The 27,747-nt window shown below is 35.5% G+C and overlaps 1 protein-coding gene across 3 annotated transcripts in view; it reads left to right on the top strand.

Annotated features, from left to right (window-relative positions):
* The window catches only part of LOC107551433 (synaptotagmin-7-like), a 157,806-nt gene that overhangs the window by 54,906 nt on the left and 75,153 nt on the right, over positions 1 to 27,747 (top strand). For all 3 annotated transcript variants that reach the window (XM_016233034.1, XM_016233035.1, XM_016233033.1), the window contains exon 2: positions 19,123 to 19,226. In XM_016233034.1, coding sequence (XP_016088520.1) covers positions 19,123 to 19,226 — 104 coding nt within the window. The remainder of the gene's footprint in view (positions 1 to 19,122; positions 19,227 to 27,747) is intronic.

The following is a 27,747-nucleotide window of genomic DNA, read 5'->3' as shown; positions in this document are numbered from 1 at the left end:
AAAGCCCATCACAAGCAGCTTTTAAATAATAACATATATAGAAGGTGCACAGCGTCATTCACACAAACACTAAACACCATCACGGTAACACACATGAAACTGAAATAATGCAATAAACATTCATTTAACAACATTAGGTGTAACACACAACCCTAAATACAAAACTATACAAAACTGATAAGAAAAAACTAAAAAGAAACAGGTATTTCAACAAAAAAACACCAAATTTGAAATACCTGGTAACGCAGGGAATTCTGGGAATGTCAATTTACGGTTATTCACTGTAAATTATACAGTCTTTTTCAGTTCCAAAAACGGTATACTACCGTAAAATTAATGTCCAATACATGTCATGTCCAATACAGTTTTTGACCGTATATAGTAGGGGAATTTACCGTTAGCCATTTAACAGGTTTTTACTGTAGCATTTTTACAGTCTTTTACCGTTAAATTCACGGTAATTTTTTACAGTGCATGTAATCATGAATCTGGCCAAAATCAGGTGTCTTCGAAGGCAACATGATTATGACAAATATGAGAATAGGCTTTGTGTACAGAGCATTGCTATTTTAGTATTTATAATATACTACATAATAATTCGTTTTTATTCATATTTAGAATTAGCTTTTGATTTTATATTTTCAGTTTTAATTTAAATTTTAGTATATGCTTTAGTCAGTTTTTAAAAAATATTTTTGAATATATGATTATTATAAATTTTATTTCAATTTCAGTTATAGTTTTCATTTATTTACAGTTATTACTTTTAGTGCTTCAACTTACTTATTTTAGTCATTTTTGTTTAGTTTGTTTTTCAACTAATATTTATACTTTAAGCTTTATTTCAATTAAAATGTTTAACAGTTTTAGTTCAGATTTAGCTCCTATTTGCTGTGAGTAAATTTAGAGCTTCAAGTTAAACTTCATTTAGTTAGTAGCCAAGGTAATATTCTAATTTTCTACTCTTACTGTTTGTACCATAGTAAGTGCAGTATGCTAGTATGCGATTCTGAATTCAACATGTGTCTAGGTAGGGTGCTCACTAGGCTTTGGAACAAAGCAATTCTAGATAAAGTTTCAGGAGATTTTTAGTTCATGGACTTCTGATGGCCAAACTTATTTGTTGGAGGCACAAACAAAAGTATGTTTTGTAGATCAATAAGCACATTAAAAAGTGTCAGCCATCTCTCCAATACTCAGTAGTTTCTTCAAGGACTCTGTTGGGACGCTCTGGGTGTATTTTAAGAAGTGGCTTCTCTAAGAGCCTTTTGCAGTGGAAATGCCTTGAGAAAAGTTTTTTTTTTTTTTGACAAACACATCTAAGAGCCTGTGAGTGTGTACTTGTTTGTGCAGCCGTGTGAGTGTGTGCTGATCTCCGGACATGAGACCTGCTCAGAATGGAGAGGGGGACGCAGACACACAGTCCACCAATTACTGCCAAATGTCAGGGTTAAAGAAAACCCAGCGCTGGAGAGAGAGCCTTCATTTGCTCTGGAGAAAATGTCATACTCCGCCTGCTGACCCTCAGGCCTGCCCTCGAAAGAGAAGGAGGGAACGAGAAGAAGGGAGGTAATATCTTGGTCTCATTCAGAGTTTTTGGGACAGTATCAGCATAAATCCTTAGCATTTTTAAAGGACTTTGCATTAATACGCAGTGTTGAGGGAAGTTACTTTTAAAAGTATTGAATTACAATATTGCGTTACTCCATGAAAAAGTAACTAATTGTATTATTTAGTTTCTTTTTGTGGAAAGGAATGCATTACTTTACTTTTCGTCTCCTGGGTTGAGCATGCTTGTTTGCCTATTAATAACGAAAAACCCTCATGTGATATTTTTGGCAACTGTAAAAGCCCTTTCACACCAAAAGTAAAATTAATAAGCCTCATGAGGGCTGAAAAAGAGCATCTGTACCGCACTCACAAATTCTTTGAACATGGGAACAGGAGAGCTGTCAGTGAATACATTGGAAAACCAAGTAACTTGCGTTACTTATTTGAAAAAGTAACAGATATTTGTTGTAAATTTAAAAGTAAGGCATTACTTTGCTAGTTACTTGAAAAAGTAATCTGATTATGTAACTTGCATTACTTGTAACTCTTTACCCCCTGTTAATAAGTAACCAGATGAACACTGTAAAAAATAATTTTTCTAAGTGTAATCACTAGAAAATACTATTACAGTGTTTATACTTTCAAAAATGCATTTTAATTCAATGTATTTACTTTCTCAGTTAGATTTGAAATTCTTACACTGAAAAAAGGTATGAAACAATTTTCTCATTCTAAATTGTAGATAAAATTACAAAGAACTGCAGGTAACATACTGAATTAAACATTACATTTTTAAGTTGTAAAACTGAAATACTATTTTGAAAACATTTTATTTAAAAAATGAAGATTAAAAAACAACATCTGAAACTAGCTTAAGTTATATCATATAATTATTAGACAAAATGTAAACTTAAAAATTTGAAATGTACTAACTACATAAAATCTAAAACTGAACTACAACTATTAAACAACATACTATATGTTGAAATAAAAAATTTGAAAACAGTTTGAATAACATTTTCAAATAAAGTATATATAAAATATAAATAATAACTGACTAAAATTACAAACTATAATTGCATATAACTTTTAAAAAATTTATATAAATTCATAAAAGCACATTAAATTACTAAAAATTAAATTAAATTGAAAATATTAATTAATTTGAATTAATGTGTGTGTATATATATATATATATATATATATGTAAATATATCTGTGTGTATATATATATATATATATAACTTTAATATTAATACACCTTTTAATATTAAATAGTTTTTCTTGTAAATGAGCATTTTTATTTTTAGGTGTTCATGTTTAAGTAATTTCACTTCAATTGCAAAGAAAAGGTTATTAGTCAGGTATTGAAACTGTCCATTCATAGGAGTCTGATAAAAATGCTCATTTGAAAGAAACTTTTTATATATATATGTCTATCTATATAGTCTATATATATATATATATATATATATGAAGTCATTTTGAAACTAATAAACCAGAGTCAAGTTTATTTCAGTAATTGGGCATCACAAATGCCAAAGGGATGTCTGACAGAGATACTGTATCTAAATATTTCCATTATTATAGGATCAGAAAGATGGTCTTTAATGATAATTAAAAGTTATTTTAATGCATTTACACCAATAAATGATATGGTTTATTCTGATATTGTCCAGAACCTATAGGGCACCTCCAAACATTTGGAGGACACTGTATCTCGATAGACTGTCAAACACTAAAAAACGAGACAGAAAAAAATCACACATGCTGGCAGGCAGACGACCCCAGATCTTCAGACAAACACTTTACGATGTGTTTAACGGAGTCCACAGCTCTGCCCCCGTCGATGCTCTTGTGTCGAGGCCAGAGGAGCAGGGATAACAGTCCCCTTCTGGAGCCCGCCGGGCTCGACGTGCAAACTTATCATAAAACATGCTTTACAGGACACTTTAATTCAATGAACGGGCTGAGAGAGAACGAGGAAGAGAAAGAGAGATAGAGGACACCAGGTGCTCATTTATCTTCAGTAATTTGTTTATGGCAAGTGGAGTCTGGCCGGATTTGAGTATGGGCCTTGCAAACACACATCGCCATGTGTGTGTGTGTGTGTGCGAGTGTGTGTAACTGGCAGCGGAGGGAATCTAGGACGTGAACCTGGAAATGTCTCCGTTTGTGGAGCAGATGAGATTCAGAGTCCAAATGGGCTGCTGTCCCTGCTGGAAAATCCAGCTAAAGCCAGCTCAAGGTGCTTGGTGGTCTTACATGGTTTGTAGCTGGTCATTAGCTGGTCTAAGCTAATTCAGGCGGTTAAAAGGATAGTTGAGTTGTTCCTTCATCATTTACTCACCCGTTGAGTCATTTTTTTCTTTCATGGGAAACATCAAATGAGATGGTTGTCAAGTGCCAAAAAGAACAAAAGTGCATCATAAAATATTGCCCATATAGTTTATGGACTATTTTTTAGACGTTACATGATAACTATGTGAAATATAAGTGATTATTTGCAGAAAATCTTGCTTGATAGTAAATGAGCAGAAAATTGAGAAGACGATAAAACAATCTTAATTTTTGGGTGGACTATTTGTTTTTCCAGAAGGATTACCAATTGGTAATCCACTAACCGGCTAAACTACCACTAAACCGGCTGCCATGTTTCAAAACCAACTTGATCCTCTTAAACTGCTAATTGATGGGATTCACTCCAACATTTCATTTCTTTTGCTGTGTGTGTGACCACTGTGTCAATATCTTTAGGACATGGGTTTAATTAGTTCTGTATTTGTGCATCTACCTGACCAGCACAAAATGAGTTTCCTACTTTTCTTTAAATCTCTTATTCTTCAGTTAAACTTTCAGGCGAGACCTCAAATTTTTAATTAAATCTGGCATGATTCTGTTGTCTTATTTAGTCAGATAAGGACACTATGGAGAGGGCTGCTTGTGATTGAGCTGTCAGCCTAGATAGTGATGTCAGAGACCAACTGTTTCCTGTTCTGAGCAGGATGACCGCATCTGCCTGTGATTTGACCGAACACTGTGTGTTTTCAGATGCTGTTTTTCTCCAACTGGGTCTCACAGCGCCACATCAATCCTCTAAACATAAACTAGAGCGTCTTCACAAATCTAGGCCTCTGAGGCGAGTCGTGTAGGATATCCAACATGTTTTTTTCACAATGGCTGATTTTACTGTGGCGTTTCTTCAGTGGGCGCTATTATGTTCCTAGGGTTGATTTTTATGAATTTTTAAATATATATTTTTTGATTAATTAATTTATTATAAAAGTAATGTTAAAACTGTCTTAAAACTTTTTTAACCATGGCTTAATTTTTTTAAAGACTTTTAATAGGTTTAGGTTTACCCTTTTCCCAGGCCTAGACTTTCAGTCTTAAATGATGAAAATCCACCCGACAAATATTGTAATATATTTGTAGAACTTATGGATGCCAGTTTCCGTCATAGAATAATAAAATGTTAATTGTTAAAATAAATAAAAAAAAAAGTTAATTTTAATGATCTCACAATTCGGACTTTTTTTTCTCACAAGTTTATATCTCGCATTTTATCAGATTTTTTTTTCACTCAAAAGTTAGTGTGCAGAATTGTGAGATATAAACTTGCAATTCTGAGAAAAAAGTCAAAATTGTGAGATATAAACTTGGAATTCTGACTTTACATCTTGCAGTTGAATTTTTTATATCTAAATTATTTTGTTTCCGCCACGGAATGAAAATTAAAAAGGGTAATTATGCCTTTTTCATCTTGACCTTTTTTACTCCCAACTGTAAGTTTTTGAGCAATTCCTAGAATTTTATTATTTTATTTATTTATTTTTTTTAGAATTGAGAGTTTTTTTTATGTGTAGAGAATATGAAAATCAACAAAAAATATCAGAAATATTAAGGAAAATAAAAATTTTTGTGTCATTTTATAACTAAGATGTAATTTTGTCAAATTATGCAAAATATGAAAGTATTATTGAATTGAATTTTTTTTTTTACTGTACATAAAATGTTCATGTTCTATACATAAAATATTTTACTATAGACTTTACATCTTGCAGTTGAATTTTTTATATCTAAATTATTTTGTTTCCGCCACGGAATGAAAATTAAAAAGGGTAATTATGCCTTTTTCATCTTGACCTTTTTTACTCCCAACTGTAAGTTTTTGAGCAATTCCTAGAATTTTATTATTTTATTTATTTATTTATTTTAGAATTGAGAGTTTTTTTTATGTGTAGAGAATATGAAAATCAACAAAAAATATCAGAAATATTAAGGAAAATAAAATTTTTTGTGTCATTTTATAACTAAGATGTAATTTTGTCAAATTATGCAAAATATGAAAGTATTATTGAATTGAATTTTTTTTTTACTGTACATAAAATGTTCATGTTCTATACATAAAATATTTTACTATATTACATATTTTACTATATTACAATGTTCATTATAAAGAAAAAGAAGTTGGCCATTTTGTTCCAAAACTTTTTAATGTCATTTACACCACAGGAAGTGGAAACTGTTTCAAAATAATAAAAAAAAAAAAACAATTTTTTTTTTTTTTGAAAACACTGTGATGCATATTGGTAACTAGTTAAGTCTACAATGTTTATTTTCTAAAAGTGCCCTTAAAGGAATGGTTAACCCAAAAATGAAAATTCTGTCATTATTTACTCACCTTCCACTTGTTGCTGTTAACTAAACAGTTGACGGCAGCCACTGACTTCCACAGTTTGGGGAAAAAGTATAACAGAAATCAATGGCATACCGCCAATTGTCTGGTTACCAATTTTCTTCAAAATATCTTCTTTTGTCTTCAACAGAAGAAAGAAACTCATACAGGTCTGAAACAAGTGGAAAGTAGGCAAATTATGATAGAATTAAAATTTTTGTTGAACTGTCCCTTTAAGCTGAATAAACACATGTGTTTGTTTGCCAGCTCAACAGATCATTCCTAAATAGCATTACCAGCAGCTTCTTCTTCTTCCTGCTGAACGTCCGTATCTCTCCTTCCATATCTATCACTTTTCTCTCCCTCTGCTCTGTCGTTCCACTCGTCCCCACAGGGCAGGACAGTAGGCCGGCAGTTGTTTATCTGTTGCCCTTCATCTTTATGGCTTTATCAGGGAACAACAGAGCGAGACAGTGAGAGATAGAGAGAGAAATTACAGGAGTAGATTATGGCAAATTGTTAAATGAATAGAGTATTGCGCTGAGAGGAAGAGTGAAGGGACGGATAAAAAGTTGGACATGGGCAACAAGCAAACACAGGGGTGAGATGAAAGACAGAGAGAGTGAGTCTACAGCGGATGACCATGAGACGAACCCGAGCGTTTATGAATATGACAGGAGAGAGGCCGTCTGACCTTTAAGCCTTCATTAATCACTGCGCTAATGGACAAAAACTGATTACGAAAGGAGCGTTCACACTCACAGCGATTTAGAGACAAAACCACCACAAGTCATTGATTTGCAGTGAGAGTGAGATTTTCAGCGACACAGACCGCAGGCAATGCCACGGAGTTAAGCAGAATTGAACTTTATGCTTATATGCGATGTGAACTGTCTGTCAGTCTATCTGTTCATTCCGTTCCGTCTATCTATCTATCTGTCTATCTATCCATCTGTCTGTCTGTAGGTCTGCCTGTCTATGTGTCTATTTATCTGTCTATCCGTCTGTTTTCAATCTCTCCATCTGCCTGTCTATCTTTTTATCTGTCTGTCCATCTATTTTCTATCCGTCTGTCTGTCTATTTATCTGTCTATCTATTTTCTGTATTTTTGTCTGTCTATTCATCTATCTATATGTCTATCCGTCCGTTTTCTGTCTGTCTGTCTATTCATCCATCCATCCATCCATTTGTCTGTCTGTCTTATCTATTTATCTGTCTGTCTATCCATCTATTTTCTGTCTTTTTATCTGTCTGTCTATTCAGCCATCCATCCATCTGTCTGTCTGTCTGTCTGTATGTCTACCTATCGATCTATTTATCTGTCTATCCATCTATTTTTCTGTCTGTCTATTCATGAATCCATCTGTCTGTTCGTCCTTCCATCTGTCTGTCTGTCTATCCGTCTGTTTTCTGTCTGTCTATTCATCATCCATCTGTCTGTCTTGTCTATTTATCTGTATGTCTATCCATCTACTTTCTGTCTTTTTGTCTGTCTGTCTGTCTGTCTGTCAGTATTTCTACCTATCTGTCTATTTATCTGTCTATCCATCTATTTTCTGTATTTTCGTCTGTCTGTCTATTCATCCATCCATCTGTCTGTCTGTTTGTCTGTCAGTATGTCTACCTATCTATCTGTCTATCCATCTATTTTCTGTTTGTCTATTCATGCATCCGTCCATCTGTTCGTCCTTCCATCTGTCTGTCTGTCTGTCTGTCTGTTTTCTGTCTGTCTATCCGTCTGTCTGTCTGTTTTCTGTCTGTCTATCCGTCTGTCTGTCTGTCTGTCTTGTCTGTCTATTTATCTGTCTATCTATTTTCTGTCTTTTTGTCTGTCTATTCATCCATCCATCTGTCTGTCTATCTGTCTACCTATCTATCTATCTATTTATCTGTCTATCCGTCTATTTTCTGTCTTTCTGTCTATTCATCCAGCCATCCATCCGTTGTCTGTCTGTCTGTCTGTCTGTCTGTCGGCCTGTCGGTCTGTCTTTTTATCTATCTATTTGTCTATCCATTCATCCATCTTGATACTGTTAGCAGTTGATTTCACTGTCAGTTCATTCATCACATGGTAAAAGGAGGTCATGTCGAGCGCATTGCAATGTGGGATACAGTATTACTCAGTGTGCTCTGATGTATATTATTCATATGTGTGTTACATGCACACTGCTTGAGTATCCATACTACAAAAAAGAGTAGCATTCTACAATAACATACTGAACACAGCCCTGTTTAGATAATTCACTTTAGTGAATCGGTTTGATCAAACTGATTCATTTGAGTCATCACTCATTAGTGTTCACCAAAGTCTGCACACAGTATTGCATGTCTTTCTTTGTTGTTATATTTAGTTTCATACAGCTGTTTCTCCATCATGTTTTGGATTTGGGTATTGCTAACTCTTATGAAAAGCGTGACTGCAGTTTGACTGTAGTTGAAGCGCTTTAAATCACGAGTAGCTTGTGGAGTGACGAGTAGCTTCCCCAACACTGATCAGCAGAAGGACAAAAGCACATAATGAAAGCTTTTCATAAGCGTGACATAATAGAGAAGATATGACACAGAGAGTTAGCGCCTTTTGTACGCGATGACGGGTGCGATTGTTTCCGTTTAATAGTCTGATCATCTCACGAATTAGTTTTAAGCCTCAGCTGACATTTTCAGGGAGTCGTCTGGGAAGTAGAGAGAGAGAGAGAGAGAGAGAGAGAGACTGAGGTTTTCAGTTTCTCAGGTCATGCAATATAAATCTCTCTTTAGGCCGAGGCTAAAGCTTTTTATCTACACTAAAGCGTACTGTGTGTATGTGTGAAGCCGCCCGCTCTGTTTGCCTGCTACTGGACATTTGATCCCGTATTACTGGATGAAGAAAACGGCAGAAGAAAGAATGGGTGTCGCTGACCCACACCCACATGTGACCCGTACAAGCACTAAGTCAACCTGCAATACCAAACAAGACCACAGGGAGATGCCAAAGGACTGCATATAAACTATTATGGATCCATTCATAATTACTAAACACACCAAAATAATTATTTGTGAAATTTACTAGCAATTTCTGAGAGAAAATTGCTTTTGCACCATCTTTTTAGTTTAGGTTTACAGACTTTTCAACCTTTTCAACTTATTTTTTAATATTGGCCAAAATAAGCTGGAAATTTGACTTTTTTATACATTTATAAAATATAAGTTTGTAGGATTGGAAAATTCCTTCATTCAAATCATCATAAATTTCCACTTAAATTATTTCATATGCTAAGATAGTACTATTTATTTACTATTATAGTATTTATTAATATTTTGAATTCTTTTTTATCATTTCTGTTTTCAATTCAATTTTAGTTTTGTTGATATGTACTTTTGTCACTTTTATTAGTTTTTAAAAATAATTCTATTTAACTTTATATTTATCTCAGTGTTGGAAATTTCAGTACTTCATCTTCAGTTTATTTTATTTCAGTTAGTTGCCAAGGGAATTATTTTCACCTAACACTTTATTTCAATTATAAGCTTATAAGCTTTATTTCTATTAAAGCTGCAGTCCGTAAATTTTGCCTCTTTGTCTCCATCTCTGTTTGAAAACCTGCAATTGCAGTTACTTGCATAATTATTTTCATTACGTGGGTCGTGCACCGCCACAGTTCCAGAGCGGATTAATCTAATGTTTTGAGGAGTATGTGTGGCTGGCAGTAAGTCACCGCACCGGTGTGGATATTCACTACTTCGCAATCACAGATTCTAGCCTACGTCTTGGAATATATGACCCAAATAAGAATTTTCACCAGATATTTTCATCTGAACAAATAAGTAACAAGTCTGCCGCTTTTGTTCTGACCAACTGAGAAAAAAAGCATTACAATAAATCGCGCCACCAATGGTGATTATATCTAACCATCAGTTAGTTCATATCACTTCAAACCATGCACAAAATTATTATTATTGTTATACTTTGTTCTCAAATTATTAATGTTAACAACATCAGCATTGCATGACTACGTGTATGTAGTGTGTATTAGCATGTAGATTTCAATTTCTGTACAGTCTAATCTTGAATTGTCATAACCATTCCAATTTCATATAAAGAAATTATTTTATTTTGAACACAAAAAGCAGATTATTGTTCCTTAGAACTGGTTCTCTTTAAAATACAAATCTTGTGTAATCCTACGTAGGCTATCTGTAATCAGACGCACATTTAAAACTGGAGTATAATCTAATTCCAGTCACTTAAATTGTGTGTCATAAACACATAATCCTTTCTGGATTACAATCTGCCATCAAAATGATATATTTAATTAATCCAGCTGCTGTGAGAAAAGGCTATAAACGATCCGCCACCTGCAGCATCCACACACGCGATACAGCTTACAGGACAAATTCTTTATGTTTACAGACATGACGTAATGACGCAGTGGCATGCTCGAATTTCCCGCGAAATTCCTACCATGCTCTAAAATATGTGCTCTAAAGACTAAAACTTCAAAACATCATTTTTGTTTAACAAACTGTTTTCAGAGACATCGTTTTTTTTTGTTTTTTTCAATGACTGAAGAGTTAAACACCAAATATGGGCATGACACATAAATATGGGCGGTCTTAATGTATCCATTCTTGTGATGTCACACCCATCATTTCTATAAATGGTATTTTTGAACTGGGAAGGAAGTTTTGAGTTTTAAAAAGAAAGCATCAGTATGTTTTCACAGTACAATGAACTTTTATTCAAGAAATGAAGGAACATTCAAACTCTTTCACTTCACAGAACCTTAAAACCCCATTTAAAATGCAGAAACGGCTTTCAGATCAAGTCGATTTAATAACTGCTCTGAATGGAGGATGTTTAGCAGGAAGTACCGGATGGGCTGGTGTGTTTTTCTTACAGTATATCAGCCGTTTCATTCACTGCCGCCCAGCGCTGCTGTCATTCCATGTGCTCACACACACACACACACACACACACACACACACACCCTGCATTAAAGCTGTCCATCAAGCGCTGGTACCATCACACATGGGATGCGGGGGTCACATGACTAGCCAGGGAACTGATTAAATTACCGTATCCATGACAACCAGCCAATGAAACCAAGCAGGCGCATCGTGGTCCAGAACGGCCTCAAGAGGAAACAAGTTTTAAAGGGCCAAATTAAAAAACGAGGTACTCGAACCCCATCTGTTAAAACAGATTAATTACTCTTCCTGTGAGCCCGCAGCACGGTTCTAATTATTTCCTTCAGGTGTTTTAATTTAAGATTATACTAGTTTATTAGCCATTAGTGGTCAGATGCAGTGTACGGTTACGTAAGTCTCTGGATGTGACGGTTTGGTCACATGAATTGCGTTTGTTTTTGTCCTGTGGCGGCTCGTGGACACGGAGCACAAGTCCAGCGTTACGGTTCAGCGGGTCGCCATGAAGATTTGTACATCAGATGGTGCTGTTAAACGTGATAAAAGAGGACAAACGTACACAGTTATGTCGTCTTATTGTTGAACAGGTCAAGGCAGTGGCCTGTTGGTCTGATTGTGTTCTTGACGGTGTACAAAGATGCTGAAATGCATTATGGGTGATGTAAATAACGGTTTCATTTGCTTGGTAAGCATTATTAGTTTAGCTCATGCTTAGGGTGAAAAATTTAAACAAATCTCTAAAACTGTTCAAACCTCTTATGCTCATTTATTTGATCAGAAATACAGTATAAGAAGTAATATTGTGAAATATTATTACAATTTAAAATGACTATTTAATTGGTTATATTCTAAAATATATTTTTTTCTGTGATGGCCAAGCTGATTTTTTTTAGCATTTTTTTAGGCATATTCAGCATTTCTTATGATCATTGTCGAAAACAGTTGGGCTTCATATATATATATATATTAGTGCTGTCAAACGATTAATCGCGATTAATCGCATACAAAATAAAAGTTTTTTTTGCATAATATATGCGTGTGTTCTATTTATTATGTATATATAAATAGACACACATACAGTATATATATTTTGACAATATTTCCATGTCTATATTTATATTCATATAATTTATATTATAAATAAATTTATTTAATATATAAACAACATATTTTTCTGAAATATATACATGCATGTGTGTGTATTTATATATACATAATAAATATACACAGCACACATACTTATATTATGTAAACAAAATCTTTTATTTTGGATGCAATTAATCGCGATTAATCGTTTGACAGCACTAATATGTATATACAGTGGGTACGGAAAGTATGCGTTTGTGTGTGTGTGTGTGTGTGTGTGTAAGGCATTCATGGGGTATTGAATGAAGTAAGAATGTGGGACAAGCTTTTATTTGTTATAATAATGATAGTAACGATATGTTGCCATTGTATTGTACATCCCTAGTACTACAGACATAATGTTATAGACATTATAAATGTCTTTATTGTCACTTTTGATCAATTTAATACATCCTTGCTGAATACAATAATTATTTCCTTTCAAAAAAAATTACCCCAAACTTTTGAAAGGTAGCGTATATTGTAGTGGATGAAAAAATAAAGCAGGAAGAGGTAGACTTAGGCTAGCAAACACCCGCCTAGAAACCTAAGATATGTTGACGGCAGTGTTCAAGTTCAAGTTCAAGTTCAAGTCTGCTTTATTGTCAATTCTTCCACATGTACAGCACATACACACAGAGAATTGAAATTGCGTTACTCTCAGACCCTTGGGTGCATACAGATAACATAAATACAGATTAAATACAAAATACAACTATACAAATATACAAATAAGGTAAAAATATACAAATAAGGTAAAACATGTGTTTGCATGTGTTTGCATGGGCGAACAAAAATGGCTAAAATCTGGTTTATTATTGTTTTATTTTTGACTTTTTTATGTTGAAGTGCTACAAGTGGTGCGGCTCAGCGAGTTGAAGCCTGTGCACTAACCGCTATGAATATTTAAGAGGAACAAGCAGATTACATAAGAGCGCCGCTGCTAAGTGCTCTGGATACTTAGCGGAGTGGCTAACATCTACTAGCAGCAGGATGTTTTTAGCTCCAAACTACAGATGGACGTTTCACCTTCTTACACACACATCTCTCTCCGTCTCTGGCTTTCTTTTGCACTCTGGAAGTGTAATTTGCTCCATTATCAAATCCTATAGTCAGATAAAGTGTATTAGCAGAGCAAATTGAAATATCATATGACCCACAAATGACAGAGAAAGCTTAAACTCTGACAGAAAGATTTTTAAGTGCTCATGCATTTATTTATAATTTTAACCCCTGAGGTCCACTTATTACTTTTTTTTTTTAAATTTGGCTAAAACATTACAGTTTATCATTACCATTTTTGTGTGTAATCACATTTGTGCTCACGTATCTTTGACTTAAATAGACCGTTTTGCTGCTGTACTTTACTGATTATTAATAATAATTATTATTATTATTATTGTTATATATTTAATATATTTACAATTTATTTAGATAGTAATTGTTGACAATTAAGAATATATTCTTATTTTCACATTAATATACATCAGATAAATAAAGAGGTCTGTTTTATATTATTATGAATAATAATAATAATAATAATATATAAAATATCAATGTTCTTTCTTTTGATTTTGGAATGTAATATGACTTTGGCATATTTGTGAGAACGTCATGTTGTTGTTTAGAACAAACAGTTGAGATATTAAAAAGGTTGAGGTGTTTATTTCCCGCCGGCTTTTCTATTGCGCTTTTACACCGTGAAGTTCTGCATTTCTTCGAATCATCTGTGAGGTTTTGGATACTTAGAGGGCGGGTCCGTCTTTGAAAAGTGCAGATTCACGTCTGTGAGGTTTCAGTGTTATTACAGCCAGACTTCTCCATATATCAGAGATCAGAAAGCACTCGCGGTGGCCATCTGAGAGGAACGTTATCTTCAGATGCAAAACAATAACCAAACTTCTCCTTATCTTTCTCCGTCTGTCTCGTTCTATTAACTGCACACTGTTTAGGTGAAGAAATACGGGGCTCCAGTGTTATGTGTGTCCTTCAGCGGGGACACGTTCTCTCGTTTAGATTTCATCAGCCGTACTCCTCCTCTGGCCGGAGGCGCAGACGCACCTTCATCCTCCCATTCCTCTCTTCTGCTCCCTGGGGTCAGCAGCGATTACACTGACACACACTCTGATAAAAGACCCAGATATGTGTGTGTGTGTGTGTGTGTGTGTGTGTGAGAGACACAAACATAATCTACTGCTCTGTGTCTTTCTCAGATAAAGGTGAAGGTTGTTTTGATGAAGGCTAAGGCCACAGGTTCACAGCCTCACCAAACGGTCCAGCATTAAGCAGGATTTGCTAAGAAACCTGTCTTCCTTTAGATCAAGTGGAACTAGGCCATAGATTTAACACCCAGGGACACACAATGGTTATGATAATTATATATTTAATTTGAATAATTCACTTAATTAATTTTGAAAAGAAATTATTTTTTTTAACGATTGAAATGAAACAAGCAGAATGAATTTTTGTGTAAATAATTTGCTAAATAAATTCGTGAATTTTACAAAATATTGTTGCATTCAATCACAGGTGACAGTACTTAACGTTTCTGCTTGTCTTTTTTATTTTCAATTTATTTTCAATTTATCAATTATTTCTTTTCAGTTTAGTTTATTTTTTGCAATTTATTGGTTTTAGTTTAGTTTTTTATTATTAATCATAAGTATATTATTCATTATATTAATAAATATTATTTTGTATAAAATATTGTATGAATAAGTTTTCATTGCAAAAAAAAAATATATATATATATATATATATATGTATATATGTATGTGTGTATATAATAATAATAATAAAAAATAATTACATTTCTTCATTTCGTAAATTTCCATTGTGCATGTTTGCATGAAATACCTCTTAATTTTGTACCGTAGTTAAAATAGCTTTGTGCAAATCTCATTTTATTTATGAACCAGTTTTCTATTTGTAAATCAATGTGCATTTCTTCATGAATTTAACAGCAGAAGCCCATAAATTAGCTGCTGTGGGTGAAAATGAGTGACTTCTGGTTGTCACTTACTGTCTTTACATGCGAGAGCGGTGTGCTTTTGCCTGCTGCTTCACAGAGTCACATCTGCTGTTCTCTGATCTCAGACCTGCTCTTGTGTTGAACACAGGCTCTTTCAGGGCTGGAGGACGTTTGTTTATGTGCTGCTGCTGCTGTCTGTCTGTTGATTTAAGCAGCGAGCTCCTGGCAGAGTTTGTGTGAGGCTCTGATGAGAAGCGTGCAGCTGCTTTGTCAGAATACATGGCCAGCAGTGGAGAGAGAAGCTTCTTGTGTCCGTCTACACCAGCAAAGGCTGACAGGATCATACTAACTAGCCAAACCTTGACCGCTTGGTTTGAGCTGCCCTAAAAGCTTAGGCTACACATTATGTACTGCATACTTTGGCAATATGAAAAAATAAAAAAATAAAAAAAATAATGCAATAACAGTACAGAGCAGGAACAGTATGCAATATGCAATGTTAAATGTGTAAAAAAAAAAAAAAGTTAAAAACTTTTGTTTTGTATTTTATTATTAGTTTTAAGTATTTTAGTACTTCAACTTAAACTAAACAAAAATAATAAATGTTTCCTTTGGCAACTAGCTGAAATAAAATACGTTTTAAAGTTTTTATTTTATTTGATATATTTTTATTTTATTTTATTAAGTAAACAGTATGTTTTTGTGTTGTGTGTTTTTGTAATTTTTTTAGTTTCAGTTTTTTTTTAATGTTTGTTATTCATTTTTATTTATTATTTTTTAATTTATTAGATTTTAGTCATTTTATTTCTTCAAATTAAACTAAATTAAAATAATAAATGTTGCCTTGGAAATTAACTGTATTAAAATAATTTTGTAAAATATTTATGTTAGTTTCAGTTAATGCTTTTTTTTCATTTCTAGTAACAGAAAAGTTCGTTATTTTTTCTATGGTTTTAATTTGCGATAATAACCCTATATGTATATATAACCCATATTATTAATAATCATATGAACAATTTTATAATAATAATAATATAATATTGATAAGAATAAATCTATAATAATAATAAATATAGAAATAAATAATTTGTACTACTACTACTACTAATAATAATAATAATATTCCTGTTCTAGAACTCGAGGAAATGCTAGGAAATGTTCAAAAAAATCATATGATTAATTTGCAACGTGAAGTCAAGTGCATTGCATTGTTGGACCGTTTTTTTTGTGCACTGCATTTTGATAAAGGTAATAGCTCAACCATATTCCGTACTGTACACTGTATACATACTACATACTGTAAAAAGTAGTATGGTAGTAGGGAGGTAGTATGCAATTCCAAGCACACTCTGTTTTACTGGAGCAAATCTGGAGGATATCTGGATGAGTTTCCGGCATTAAGTCAGTGTTGATCTGTTTCACCTCAGTTCATGTTTGTAGAGAAATGCAACTGGTTTTTCAAAAGTGGTGAACTGTGTTTTGTTCTGTTTGTATGGGTAAGAGAGAGTCTGTGAGAAAGAGATAGAGAAAACACAATCCTTTCCCCAGAACTACTTCTTCAATGTCTGATTATAACAGCGCTGAGGGAAACAACGAGAGAAAAAGATAAAGCGACTTACAAAAGTATGTGGACATCTCAAAATGTCGGAATGTAGATAACAAAATATAAAAGCTGGTGACATTTATTCGAGAAATATAGCTTAAGCAAAACATTTGATAAGACGTGTGTAAGGTTTGAAACAAAACAACAGATGAAGGTGTTAAAAAAGAAAACATTGTGTTTGTTTGCTCTGTGGTTGCTAGGGTGTTCGGATTGTATTGCTACCATTGGTGGTCTTCATTTATGCTGCAATGTTATATTGCTTTTCCTTAGCTTTTTTTATTTTGTGTAATTGTATTACTGTCTGTATATACTGTATATATATATATAAAAGAATAATAAAATAAAATGTACTTTAATATATTTTATGTAATAATAAAAATACATTTTAATATTAAATATATATTTGTTATATATTATTAAAAAATACATGTTTAATTAATTTTATTTATTTCTATTATTAAGAATATTTATGACAGTAAAGCATTGTTGATGTGGAACAGAAGCTCTTTCTGAAGGTTTGCTTCTGCTTTCATTTCACAAGGTTGTGCTGGAACAGCAGATCAAAGAGCCTGTGTATTATATGGACACACACACACACACACACACACACACACACTGACTGCATAAGTGCATCACACTTTGTCCCTTCAGTTCACAGGAGAGATCAATCTTAAACGTTTATCACTCTTTACTCCCATCCCTCCCTCCCCTCAACTATCCATCCATCCCTCCATCTCCTCCTTACACCTCCATCAACAGATGTGTCCATTCATCATATTTTGTCAGGTTCCTTTCCTGTCTCTCTCTGTCTTTTTCAGTTCTGTCTGTCTCTCTATATGTCTCACATCTGTGGCCCTCAGCACTGATCTACTACATGCATGTTATACCTACTGTTTCCTTTGTCATTATGTATCCTATCGCAGGCACTTCTAGCTTAGCAAGCTGCATTTCATGTGTCATTGTCAATTGAAACAAAATCTATAGTCTATGTAAGCATGTGTATGCAGACTCTTTTAGCTACATATCGATTTTATGTGTTGTTGTGTTATGAAATGTCTGACTGCATTCATTAGCTTAAACTGTTGAATGCCAGTTTTCTCTCTCAGCTCATGTACTGCAGTTTGAAGAGCAACACAGTAAAATCCATTTAGAACACCTTAAATACCACCAAAGTGCACACTACCAAGAACACTTTAGTAACCACAGAGCAACATGAGGAAAACATTCAGAACACCTCGGCAACTGCATAGTAATGCCTTGGAAACCACATAGAAAAAAGCCCTGGTGACTTCCCAAAACCCAAGTACCACCCTACTGCAGCCTACCTAGAACACCCTAGTAACTGCATAGCAACACCCTAGTGACTACCCACAACACCTTAGCAACTTCATAGCAACATGCTACACACTACACAGAACACCAAGTAGCAATGGTCTAGCAACCACCCAGAATACCCAATCAACCGCATACTGTAACAAACACCAAGCAATGTGCTGAAAACCACTTAAAATACCACACAGCAACACCCTACCAACCACATTAGCGACACACTAGCGACTTAGAATCAAAAGAACCATACCTTAGAAAACCTTAAAAACCTCATAGCAATACCCTAGCAACCACATACTGTACTAACCACCAAGCAACATGATGAAAACCACTTGGAATACCTTAGAAACGGCCTAGCAATGCCCTAGCAACCACATACTGTAGCTACCACCAAGCAACATGCTGAAAACCACTTACAATACATTAGAAACTGCATAGCAGCTCCCTAGCAAAAACGTACTGTAGCATCCACCAAGCAACATGGTAAAGACCACTTAACCGCATAGTGCTGCCCTAGTGACCACATACTGTAGCAACTACCAAGCTACATGGATAAGACCACTTAGAATACCTTAGAAACCATATAGCAACTCCCTAGCTGTAGCTACCAGCAAGCAACATACTGAAAGCCACTTGGAATACATTAGAAACCTCATAGCAACTCCCTAGCAACCACATACTGTAGCAACCACCAAGCTGCATGTTGAAAACCACTCAGAACATCTCATGCATCTCATATTTTAGATCTAAAACTCTAATCTCTGTCCCTCTTTCCCTCTCCAATTGTCTTTTTCTCCCTTTCTGATTTTGTTCTCCAGTCACATTTGTTCCCATCGTGAAAAATATCGATCCATCTTTAGGACTTCAGAGGCTTCATAAACTCTTAGCGTTCTCGTCAGAGTAAATGTCAGACTGTTCCCCCTATGCTTGGATATTAACATTGTGTTTGCGTTTCACAGGCTCTGTCTCTTTGAGCGTGCTGCTGGTGTCGTTGGCGGTAACCGTGTGTGGTGTTTGGCTGGTAGCTCTCTGCGGCGTCTGCGGATGGTGTCAACGCAAGCTGGTGAGTTACGCACACACATTTAAGACATTAATGTACATGCATTTGTTTGTACAATGGGGCAGAAAGTTTATAATGCATTGATCAAATGTTGCATCTGCATAACAATGCTCTAATGACTACCCACAACACCTTAGCAACTCCATAGCAACTTGCTAAACACTACAGAGAACGCCTAGCAATGGTCTAGCAACCACTCAGAATACCCCATCAACCGCTACTGAACAAACACCAAGTGTAGTGTGCGTCTCCAAGCAGCATACAGCGGTGTTTCATTAGTGAACCAATCTGCGGCTTTGAACGATTCGGAGAGTCAGTGATTAATAACCCATTCATAACTATTTAAATACTTTGAATACCCTAGAAACCACATAGCAATGCCCTAGCAACCACGTACTGTAGCAACCACCAAGCAACATGGTAAAGACCACTTAGAATACCTTAAAAACCACATAGCAACTCCCTAGCAACCACATACTGTAGCAAGCAACATGCTTAACACTACTCAGAATGCCTTAGAAACTGCATAGCAACACCCTAGCAACAACATACTGTAGCAACCACCAAGCAACATGGTAAAGACCACTTAGAATACCTTAAAAACCACATAGCAACTCCCTAGCAACCACATACTGTAGCAAGCAACATGCTTAACACCACTCAGAATGCCTTAGAAACTGCATAGCAACACCCTAGCAACAACATACTGTAGCAACCACCAAGCAATGTGCTGAAAACCACTTAGAATTCCTTAGAAACAGCATAGCAATGCCCTAGCAACCACATACTGTAGCAACCACCAAGCAACATGGTAAAGACCACTTAGAATACCTTAGAAACCATATAGCAACTCCCTAGCAACCACATACTGTAGCAACCACCGAGTAACATGCTGAAAAAAAATTGGAATACCTTAGAAACCATATAGCAATGCCCTAGCAACCACATGCAGTACCAACCAACAAGCAACATGCTGAAAACCACTTGCAGTACCTTGGCAACCACATAGCAACACTGTGGCAACAATCCAGAGCATCCTAACAAATGCAAAGCACTACAAAGAACTCAGAACACTTAACTACCGCCTACATACACCCTAATAACTGTATAGCAACCACCGATCAACATGTTGGAAACCACTCAGAACCTTTTGGAAACCGCATAGCAACACCCTTGCAACCACACAGAACATCCTAGCAACATTAGGTTTTCCTCATTAAATGTACTTTATTTCGTTTTGTAAGTGTTTGATATCACACACGTTCAGCGAGTTTCCGGTGACGTCACGTGAGGACTCGAAAGGGTTTTTTCCAGTTTAAGGCTGAAAACAGTGACCTGTCATTTCAGCCTCACGACCGCTGATTATATTTGAAATGGCAGCACTGATTGGAACGACCTTGAGTGACCTGAAAGGTGTTTCAAAGTGAAAGAGCAATTTCCCATTTACGCCACCAGAAGCCAAATACTTAATTGAACATGCCTGCAGATCTCAGACGTACAAGCGATCGTAAATTCAGCCAGATATCCTCAGCCACAACTGTACGTGATCTTTGACCTTATTCCACCCAGAAGAGTGACCACAGACAATCACAGCGGGTGTCGCGAGGTCATTGAGCTCATACATGCCCTCTCAACCTGTGCGTGCATGTGTATGTTTTGGTTAGTGAGGATGTGCACATGCATACTAACAAGCATACTAACAAGTGTGTGTGTGCATGCCTGGGGGAGTGAATTTCTGTGTTTACTTGGCTATACTTTGGAGGCCTTCTTTCATGGATGCCCTCAAATTTAAAAATTATTCATAATTGAAGCAAGTAATGTTTATTTATTTGTTTGAATGCTACAGTATATGCGGCAATTTTTGGCTATGCTTAATCTGTAAGCCATTACACATTGTCTGTACTGAGGCTATAATATAAGCAAACTTCTTAAAGGGATAGTTCACCGAAAAATGAAAATTTGCCGTTAATTTACTCACCCTTAGGCCATCCAAGATGTAGATGACTTTTTTTCTTCAGTAGAACAGTAAAGGAGATTTTTAGCTGAAACTGTTGTCCTTGGTAATTCATAATAAATGCAAGTCAGCAGCTGCCCGTACAGGTAGTTGAGAATAAAAAATATATATCAAGAAACAAAATGAATACCCGTGGCTCCTGACGATATATTGAGATCTTATGAAGGAAAACATTTGGTCTGTGCAAGAAACTGGACTCGAAATGAGCCAAAATACTAGTGTATATGATCCAATGATGAATTAACTCATTCAGCGCTCCAGTTCAGGTGTTCCAATTCCAGTCCAGTTCAACACCAATTTTTCATTTTTGGGTGCACTATTCATTTAAAGGTGGTTATAGATGGTTTAAGATGGTCTCCCAGCCTGGTCATGCCAATATTAAGTTAGTCTAGCTTTGAAAATCTCTTTAAAAGCAGCCAGCAGACTGGACTGATCATGTGAAAATTGCTGTGTAAGACCAGCAAACCATCTGAGTCTGATTTACAGTGTTTTGTTATTATGACAATGGCTAAGTGAATGCATGTTTGTGTGTGTTTTGGTGCTCAGAACGCTTTGTGACCTTGTGCTCGTCAACTTCAACAGGAAATGACCTGCACTTCAGCAGGAAGCTGCACCTGTCGCTGCCTCATTAAGCTCAGACGGGTCACCTCTGCCAGTAACATTAAGCTAAATTGAGCGCTTAGTTGGATGTGTGTTAAAGGAAGACTAACAGTATGTTTGCTGAGAGTGTGTGTGTGTACTGATTGAAAGTGTCAGAAACCATAATAGTTTTTAATATTTCAAGCTTTTTATATTTTCAGTTTTCATTTTACTTAAATTTTTTTGTCATATTATTACTATTTAGGTTTAATTTATTTTTATTTCAGTTTTAGTTTTAGTTAAATTTTGTGTAAATATTAGTGCTTCAACCTAAACATTTTAAGGCAACATTTACAATTTTTGTTTAGTTTAAATTCTTTATTTAATATTTATATTTTATTTAATTTCTGCTTTATTTCAATTAACTTGGTTGCTAGGGTGTTTTGAGTTATGAGCATGTGAGGGTTTTGCTATGCAGTTGCCAAGGTGTTTTGGGTTGTTAGCGGGTTGCTATGCAGTTGCTAGGGTTTTTTGAGTTTAGTTATGTGAGGGTGTTGCTATGCGGTTGCCAAGTTGCTAGGTTGTTTTGAGTTGAGTTGTGTGAGGGTTTTGCTATGCAGTTGCCAAGGTGTTTTGGGTTGTTAGCGTGTTGCTAGTTTTTTTTTTAGATGAGTTATGTGAGGGTGTTGCTATGCAGTTGCTAAGGTGTTTTGGGTTGTTAGCGTGTTGCTATGCAGTTGCTAGGGTTTTTTGAGTTGAGTTATATGAGGGGGGTGCTATGGAGGTGCTAGGCTGTTTTGGGTTGTTAGCGTGTTGCTATGCAGTTGCTAGGGTTTTTTGAGTTGAGTTATATGAGGGTGTTGCTATGCAGTTGCTAAGCTGTTTTGGGTTGTTAGCGTGTTGCTATGCAGTTGCTAGGGTTTTTTGAGTTGAGTTATATGAGGGTGTTGCTATGCAGTTGCTAAGCTGTTTTGGGTTGTTAGCGTGTTGCTATGCAGTTGCTAGGGTTTTTTGAGTTGAGTTATATGAGGGTGTTGCTATGCAGTTGCTAAGCTGTTTTGGGTTGTTAGCGTGTTGCTATGCAGTTGCTAGGGTTTTTTGAGTTGAGTTATATGAGGGTGTTGCTATGCAGTTGCTAAGCTGTTTTGGGTTGTTAGCGTGTTGCTATGCAGTTGCTAGGGTTTTTTGAGTTGAGTTATATGAGGGTGTTGCTATGCAGTTGCTAAGCTGTTTTGGGTTGTTAGCGTGTTGCTATGCAGTTGCTAGGGTTTTTTGAGTTGAGTTATATGAGGGTGTTGCTATGCAGTTGCTAAGCTGTTTTGGGTTGTTAGCGTGTTACTATGCAGTTGCTAGGGTTTTTTGAGTTGAGTTATATGAGAGGTGTTGCTATGCAGTTGCTAAGCTGTTTTGGGTTGTTAGCGTGTTACTATGCAGTTGCTAGGGTTTTTTGAGTTGAGTTATATGAGGGTGTTGCTATGCAGTTGCTAAGGTGTTCTGGTTTGTTAGCGTATTGCTATGCAGTTGCTAGGGTTTTTTGAGTTGAGTTATGTGAGGGTGTTTCTATGCAGTTGCTAAGGTGTTCTGGGTTGTTAGCGTATTGCTATGCAGTTGCTAGGGTGTTTTGAGTTGAGTTATGTGAGGGTGTTGCTATGCAGTTGCCAAGGTGTTTTGGGTTGTTAGCGTATTACTATGCAGTTGCTAGGGTGTTTTGAGTTTAACTATGTGAGGGTGTTCCTATGCCGTTGCCAAGGTGTTTTGGGTTGTTAATGTGTTGCTATGCGGTTGCTGGGTTGTTTTGAGTTACGTGAGGGTGTTGCTATGCAGTCGCTAACGTGTTTTGGGTTTAGCGTGTTGCTATGCAGTTGCTAAGGTGTTTGGAGTTATATGAGGGTTTTCCTATACAAAGGTGTTTAGAGTTGCTGATAGCGTGTTGCATGCTGTCAAACATAAATAACATGCTGAAGTTTAATATTTACTGTTAGGAGTTTCGGTAACACTTTATTTTGATAGTCCACTTTAGACATTCTGCTAACAGTAAGTAACGTTGCAATTACATGTCAACTAGCAGTCATTAGAGTATTAGTAGACTGTCTGCTTAATATCTTTTAACACTTATTTTGATGGGTCTACAACATACAACATACTGACTACAGCCCTATTCGGACGGTAATTGTTTCTCATGGGGACGGCAGTGATTTTCACCATTTACAGGGGGTAGTCGGTGATTTAATTACCGTCTGAATCCAGAATGTCGTTTTTTATCTCTCACTACCCTTGTAAAAATCCCCGGCCGAATTACTTGTTTTTTGACAAACACCAAGGTTGTGTCGTAATTTAATTGCCGTCCGAATCCACATTAAGGTTGTACTGTCCCTTTAAGATCGTCTCCGTGTTCCCAACCTCTGAGTTTTCCAGTGAAGAGAACAAGAAACCTGAAGTATTGGGTTCATCTGTACTGTGGGTCCGCTGGGTGGATGGAGTAGCCAGTCTGTGTAGAGGGATCGGGTTGCGTCTTCTCCTCCATACAGGAAGACAGGCAGACTTTCAGACTGACGAGTGTAATGAGAGTGAGACACAGATACATCATACTCTCTTCATTCAAGGACAAACAGGACAACAGAGGTTTTCAGGGCTTTTTTGCGCTCGATATTTTCATATTCTGCTGTCTGTAGTTCTTCGTTCTGTTTCGGGCGTGTCTGACGCTTCATTTTTGCGTGAGATTCCTAGAGGAGCATTTTATTACTCAAAGGCTGCTCTTTAGTAGCTCAGGAGACGTAGTTATGTTTCATTCTAGTAGCTTTGTCTCAGATGTTTCTGCTTAAAATAGTTTAGAAAGTCAATAGTTGTCATACACTAAGAGAACAGAGGTATAGAAGTAATGTGGATAGCATGTTGAGATCATGTGGAGTTCATAACAATACTCGCTCCGAGCAGCTGAGTCTTTAGCCATGTTCAAGAAACATCTCTTCCATCTACACTTAACCCTCTATCACTAGCATTCTCTATTCTATTTCTATTCTATCTACTTGTTTTCTTTCATTTATTAAAAAAAACTCCCATAAACTCTCTAATACTAACACTGTCTATTCTATTTCGATTATGTCTATTTTTATTTTTATTTATCAAAAACCAAACCCCCTCTAACACTAACACTCTCTGTTCTATTTCTATTCTATCTACTTGTTTTTTATATTTAAAAACAAGAAAAACCCTTTAACACTCTCTATTCTATTTCTATTATGTCTACATATCTTTTTATTTATTAAAAACTGTGACCCTCTAACAGTAGCATTCTCTATTCTAATTCTGTTATATCTACTTATTTTCTTATATTTATTAAAAAACAAAAACCCCTTTAACACTAACACTCTGTTCTATTTCTATTGTATCTACTTGTTTTCTTTTATTTTTAAAAACAAAAAAACCTTTAACACTATCACTCTCTATTCTATTTCTTTTGTCTACTTTTCTTTTTATTTATTAAAATAAACCTTGACCCACCAGCATAGCATTCTCTATTTAATTTCTGTTCTAGCTACTTGTTTTCTTTTATTTATTAAAAAAACTTGACCCTCTAACACTTGTACTGTCAATTCTATTTCTATTAAATCTACCTGTCTTCTTTTATTTATTAAAAAACAAACAAACAAAAACACTAGCACTAACACACTCTATTCTATTTCAATTCTATACTTTTCTTTTATTCAATTAAAAAACCTTGACCCTCTAACACTAGCGTTCTCCATTCTATTTCTGTTCTATCTAATGGTTTTCTTTTTATTTATTAAAAAAAACCTTGATCCTCTAATTGTTAGACTCTGTTTTGTGTATGTTTTGTTTCCCATGTGTTTCCATGCCCTTATTCGGTTCTTCCTGTTCCTGTTCTAATTATGTTTATTGTTTCATTAGTTCCAGGTGTGTCTTGTCATCCCATCCTTTAGTCCTGTGTATTTATAGTGAGCCCTGTTTTTTTTTTGCTTTTTATGTAAGTAGTCTGCTATACTGTTATAAATATCTCATTGATTTACATTACCAGAATTCAATCATGACAACTCTCTGAACATTTTAGCATGGAGATGGTTATGACAAAGTTAATGTATTTGGTCTTGGCGGAACAGATCTGCTACGCTGCTGCTGAATTGCTGCTGCTGTTGGTTATTGCTGTAGTTGTAGATTATTGCTGCTGCTGCAAGCAAGTACAGGAACTTGCTCCTGCCAATGCATAAGGCGATACGATGCCATGAGTATTTAAGACATACTGCTGCTGCACAAATAGCATCTAAAATAACCCCGTAGCAGATCTATACAGGTGGCGCTGGGGAAGGTGGAGGGTTTCAGACAACTCTGAAAGCGCGCTGCAGGAATCTCAAGTGAATGCTAGCCAGCCATATAAATGCAAGGCAGTAAGCTCATTGGCTGCATATGCAGCATGAACCAATCAGCTTGTGCCAAGTCGTTTAACTCTCTGAATATCAGCAGTTACGTTAACACCCCGTAAGAATGCGCCATCTAGAGTTTCGTGACTGAACTATATATTTATCAGAATTTCATCTTTTTGGATCTAGAAATATCAGCATCTGCATCAAATTCCGTATTTTTGCTCATAAAATGAAATAGCGTTCTTAACTCCTCGAGTGTGAACTCCAAGATTTTGTTCCATTAAAAAAAAAAAGAATTTTCTGACTGTTATTTGATATGTCATGCTTTACAGGGTTAATTGTTTAATATGAACTGCAGTGTCTCACAATGGAAGGCGTTTGATGAGATTTAACCGTTGACCAGCCTGTGACCTGTTTTTACTTCATTAACTCTTCCTCAAAGACTCGTTATGAACCTCTAAAGATTTACTCATCAGCACTGGTCGTTTAATCAGTGCATGTGTGTCTGTTTGAGAGAGCCAGACAGACTTTTTCCAGATTTTCTGTACTGATTTTTGAGCACTTGAAGGCTCAAAATCATCAGTAAGAATGTTTTAATTATGAAAACTACAAACGAATCAGCAATTTAAGTCATATGCATATTTTCCAGCAAAAATGTTTAGTTTATTGAGTTTAATGAATTTAGTGAGTTATAATTTAAACTTTCCAACTTCTTATATTATTTTATAAAGAAAAAACGTTAAAAATGTTTTACAAAAACAGAAAAAAGTCAGCAGACCTAGGCTCCCAAAACACAAAAATGTAATAACAGACTATCACATAAGTTACATTTTGAGCATGCAGGCTTTTTATATTTCTATTGCACATTGGGCTAAAGGCGCCTTTGATATTATTTTCATCTAAACCACTAGATGGCACAAAAACGTAGCGTAGCACTTTCCAAAGCATCCGCTTTTCAAGATGCACGTGTAAATTTGTCTGATCCTTGAGGCGATCACGTGCAGCAGCGCAAAGTTAATTCTGTGCTTACTTGATCTAATATTTTATGTTTATAAAATGTTGTAGATTTAAGTAACAAATTAGAATCGCTAAAATGAATGCATATATTTTGAGACAGAGGTCTTCTAAAAAAATGTTGTTTTGTTTAAAGTGGTCATATGATGCTTTTTTAAAGACCATTATTTTGTGTATTTGGTGTAACAGAATATGTTGACATGCTTTAATGTTAAAAAAACACATTATTTTTCAAATACTGTACATTATTGTAGGTCCTCTATGCCCCGCCTCTCTCAAACGCTTCGTTTTCTACAAAGTCCCTCCTTCTGACAACCGCAGTCTGCTCTGATTGGCCAGCTGACCCAGTGCATTGTGATTGGCCGAACACCGCAAGCACTCGGAAATGTAACGCCCCTTACCATAATCGCGAGCTTCATCTTTCAAAATAAATGTAAAGACAGTAAATAATGTCATTAGTTTTACCATCAGTTCAAGTCAGAAAGGGGAACAGACACAGTAATGATGCAGTACACAAGCCGCGGATAAGACAGCTGAC

Source organism: Sinocyclocheilus grahami, unplaced genomic scaffold (genome assembly GCF_001515645.1).
Source record: "Sinocyclocheilus grahami isolate Dianchi unplaced genomic scaffold, SAMN03320097.WGS_v1.1 scaffold423.1, whole genome shotgun sequence".
Lineage (NCBI taxonomy): Eukaryota > Metazoa > Chordata > Actinopteri > Cypriniformes > Cyprinidae > Sinocyclocheilus > Sinocyclocheilus grahami.
Note: the sequence above shows the minus strand (reverse complement) of the source record. Positions and strands in the feature narration are given on the sequence as shown.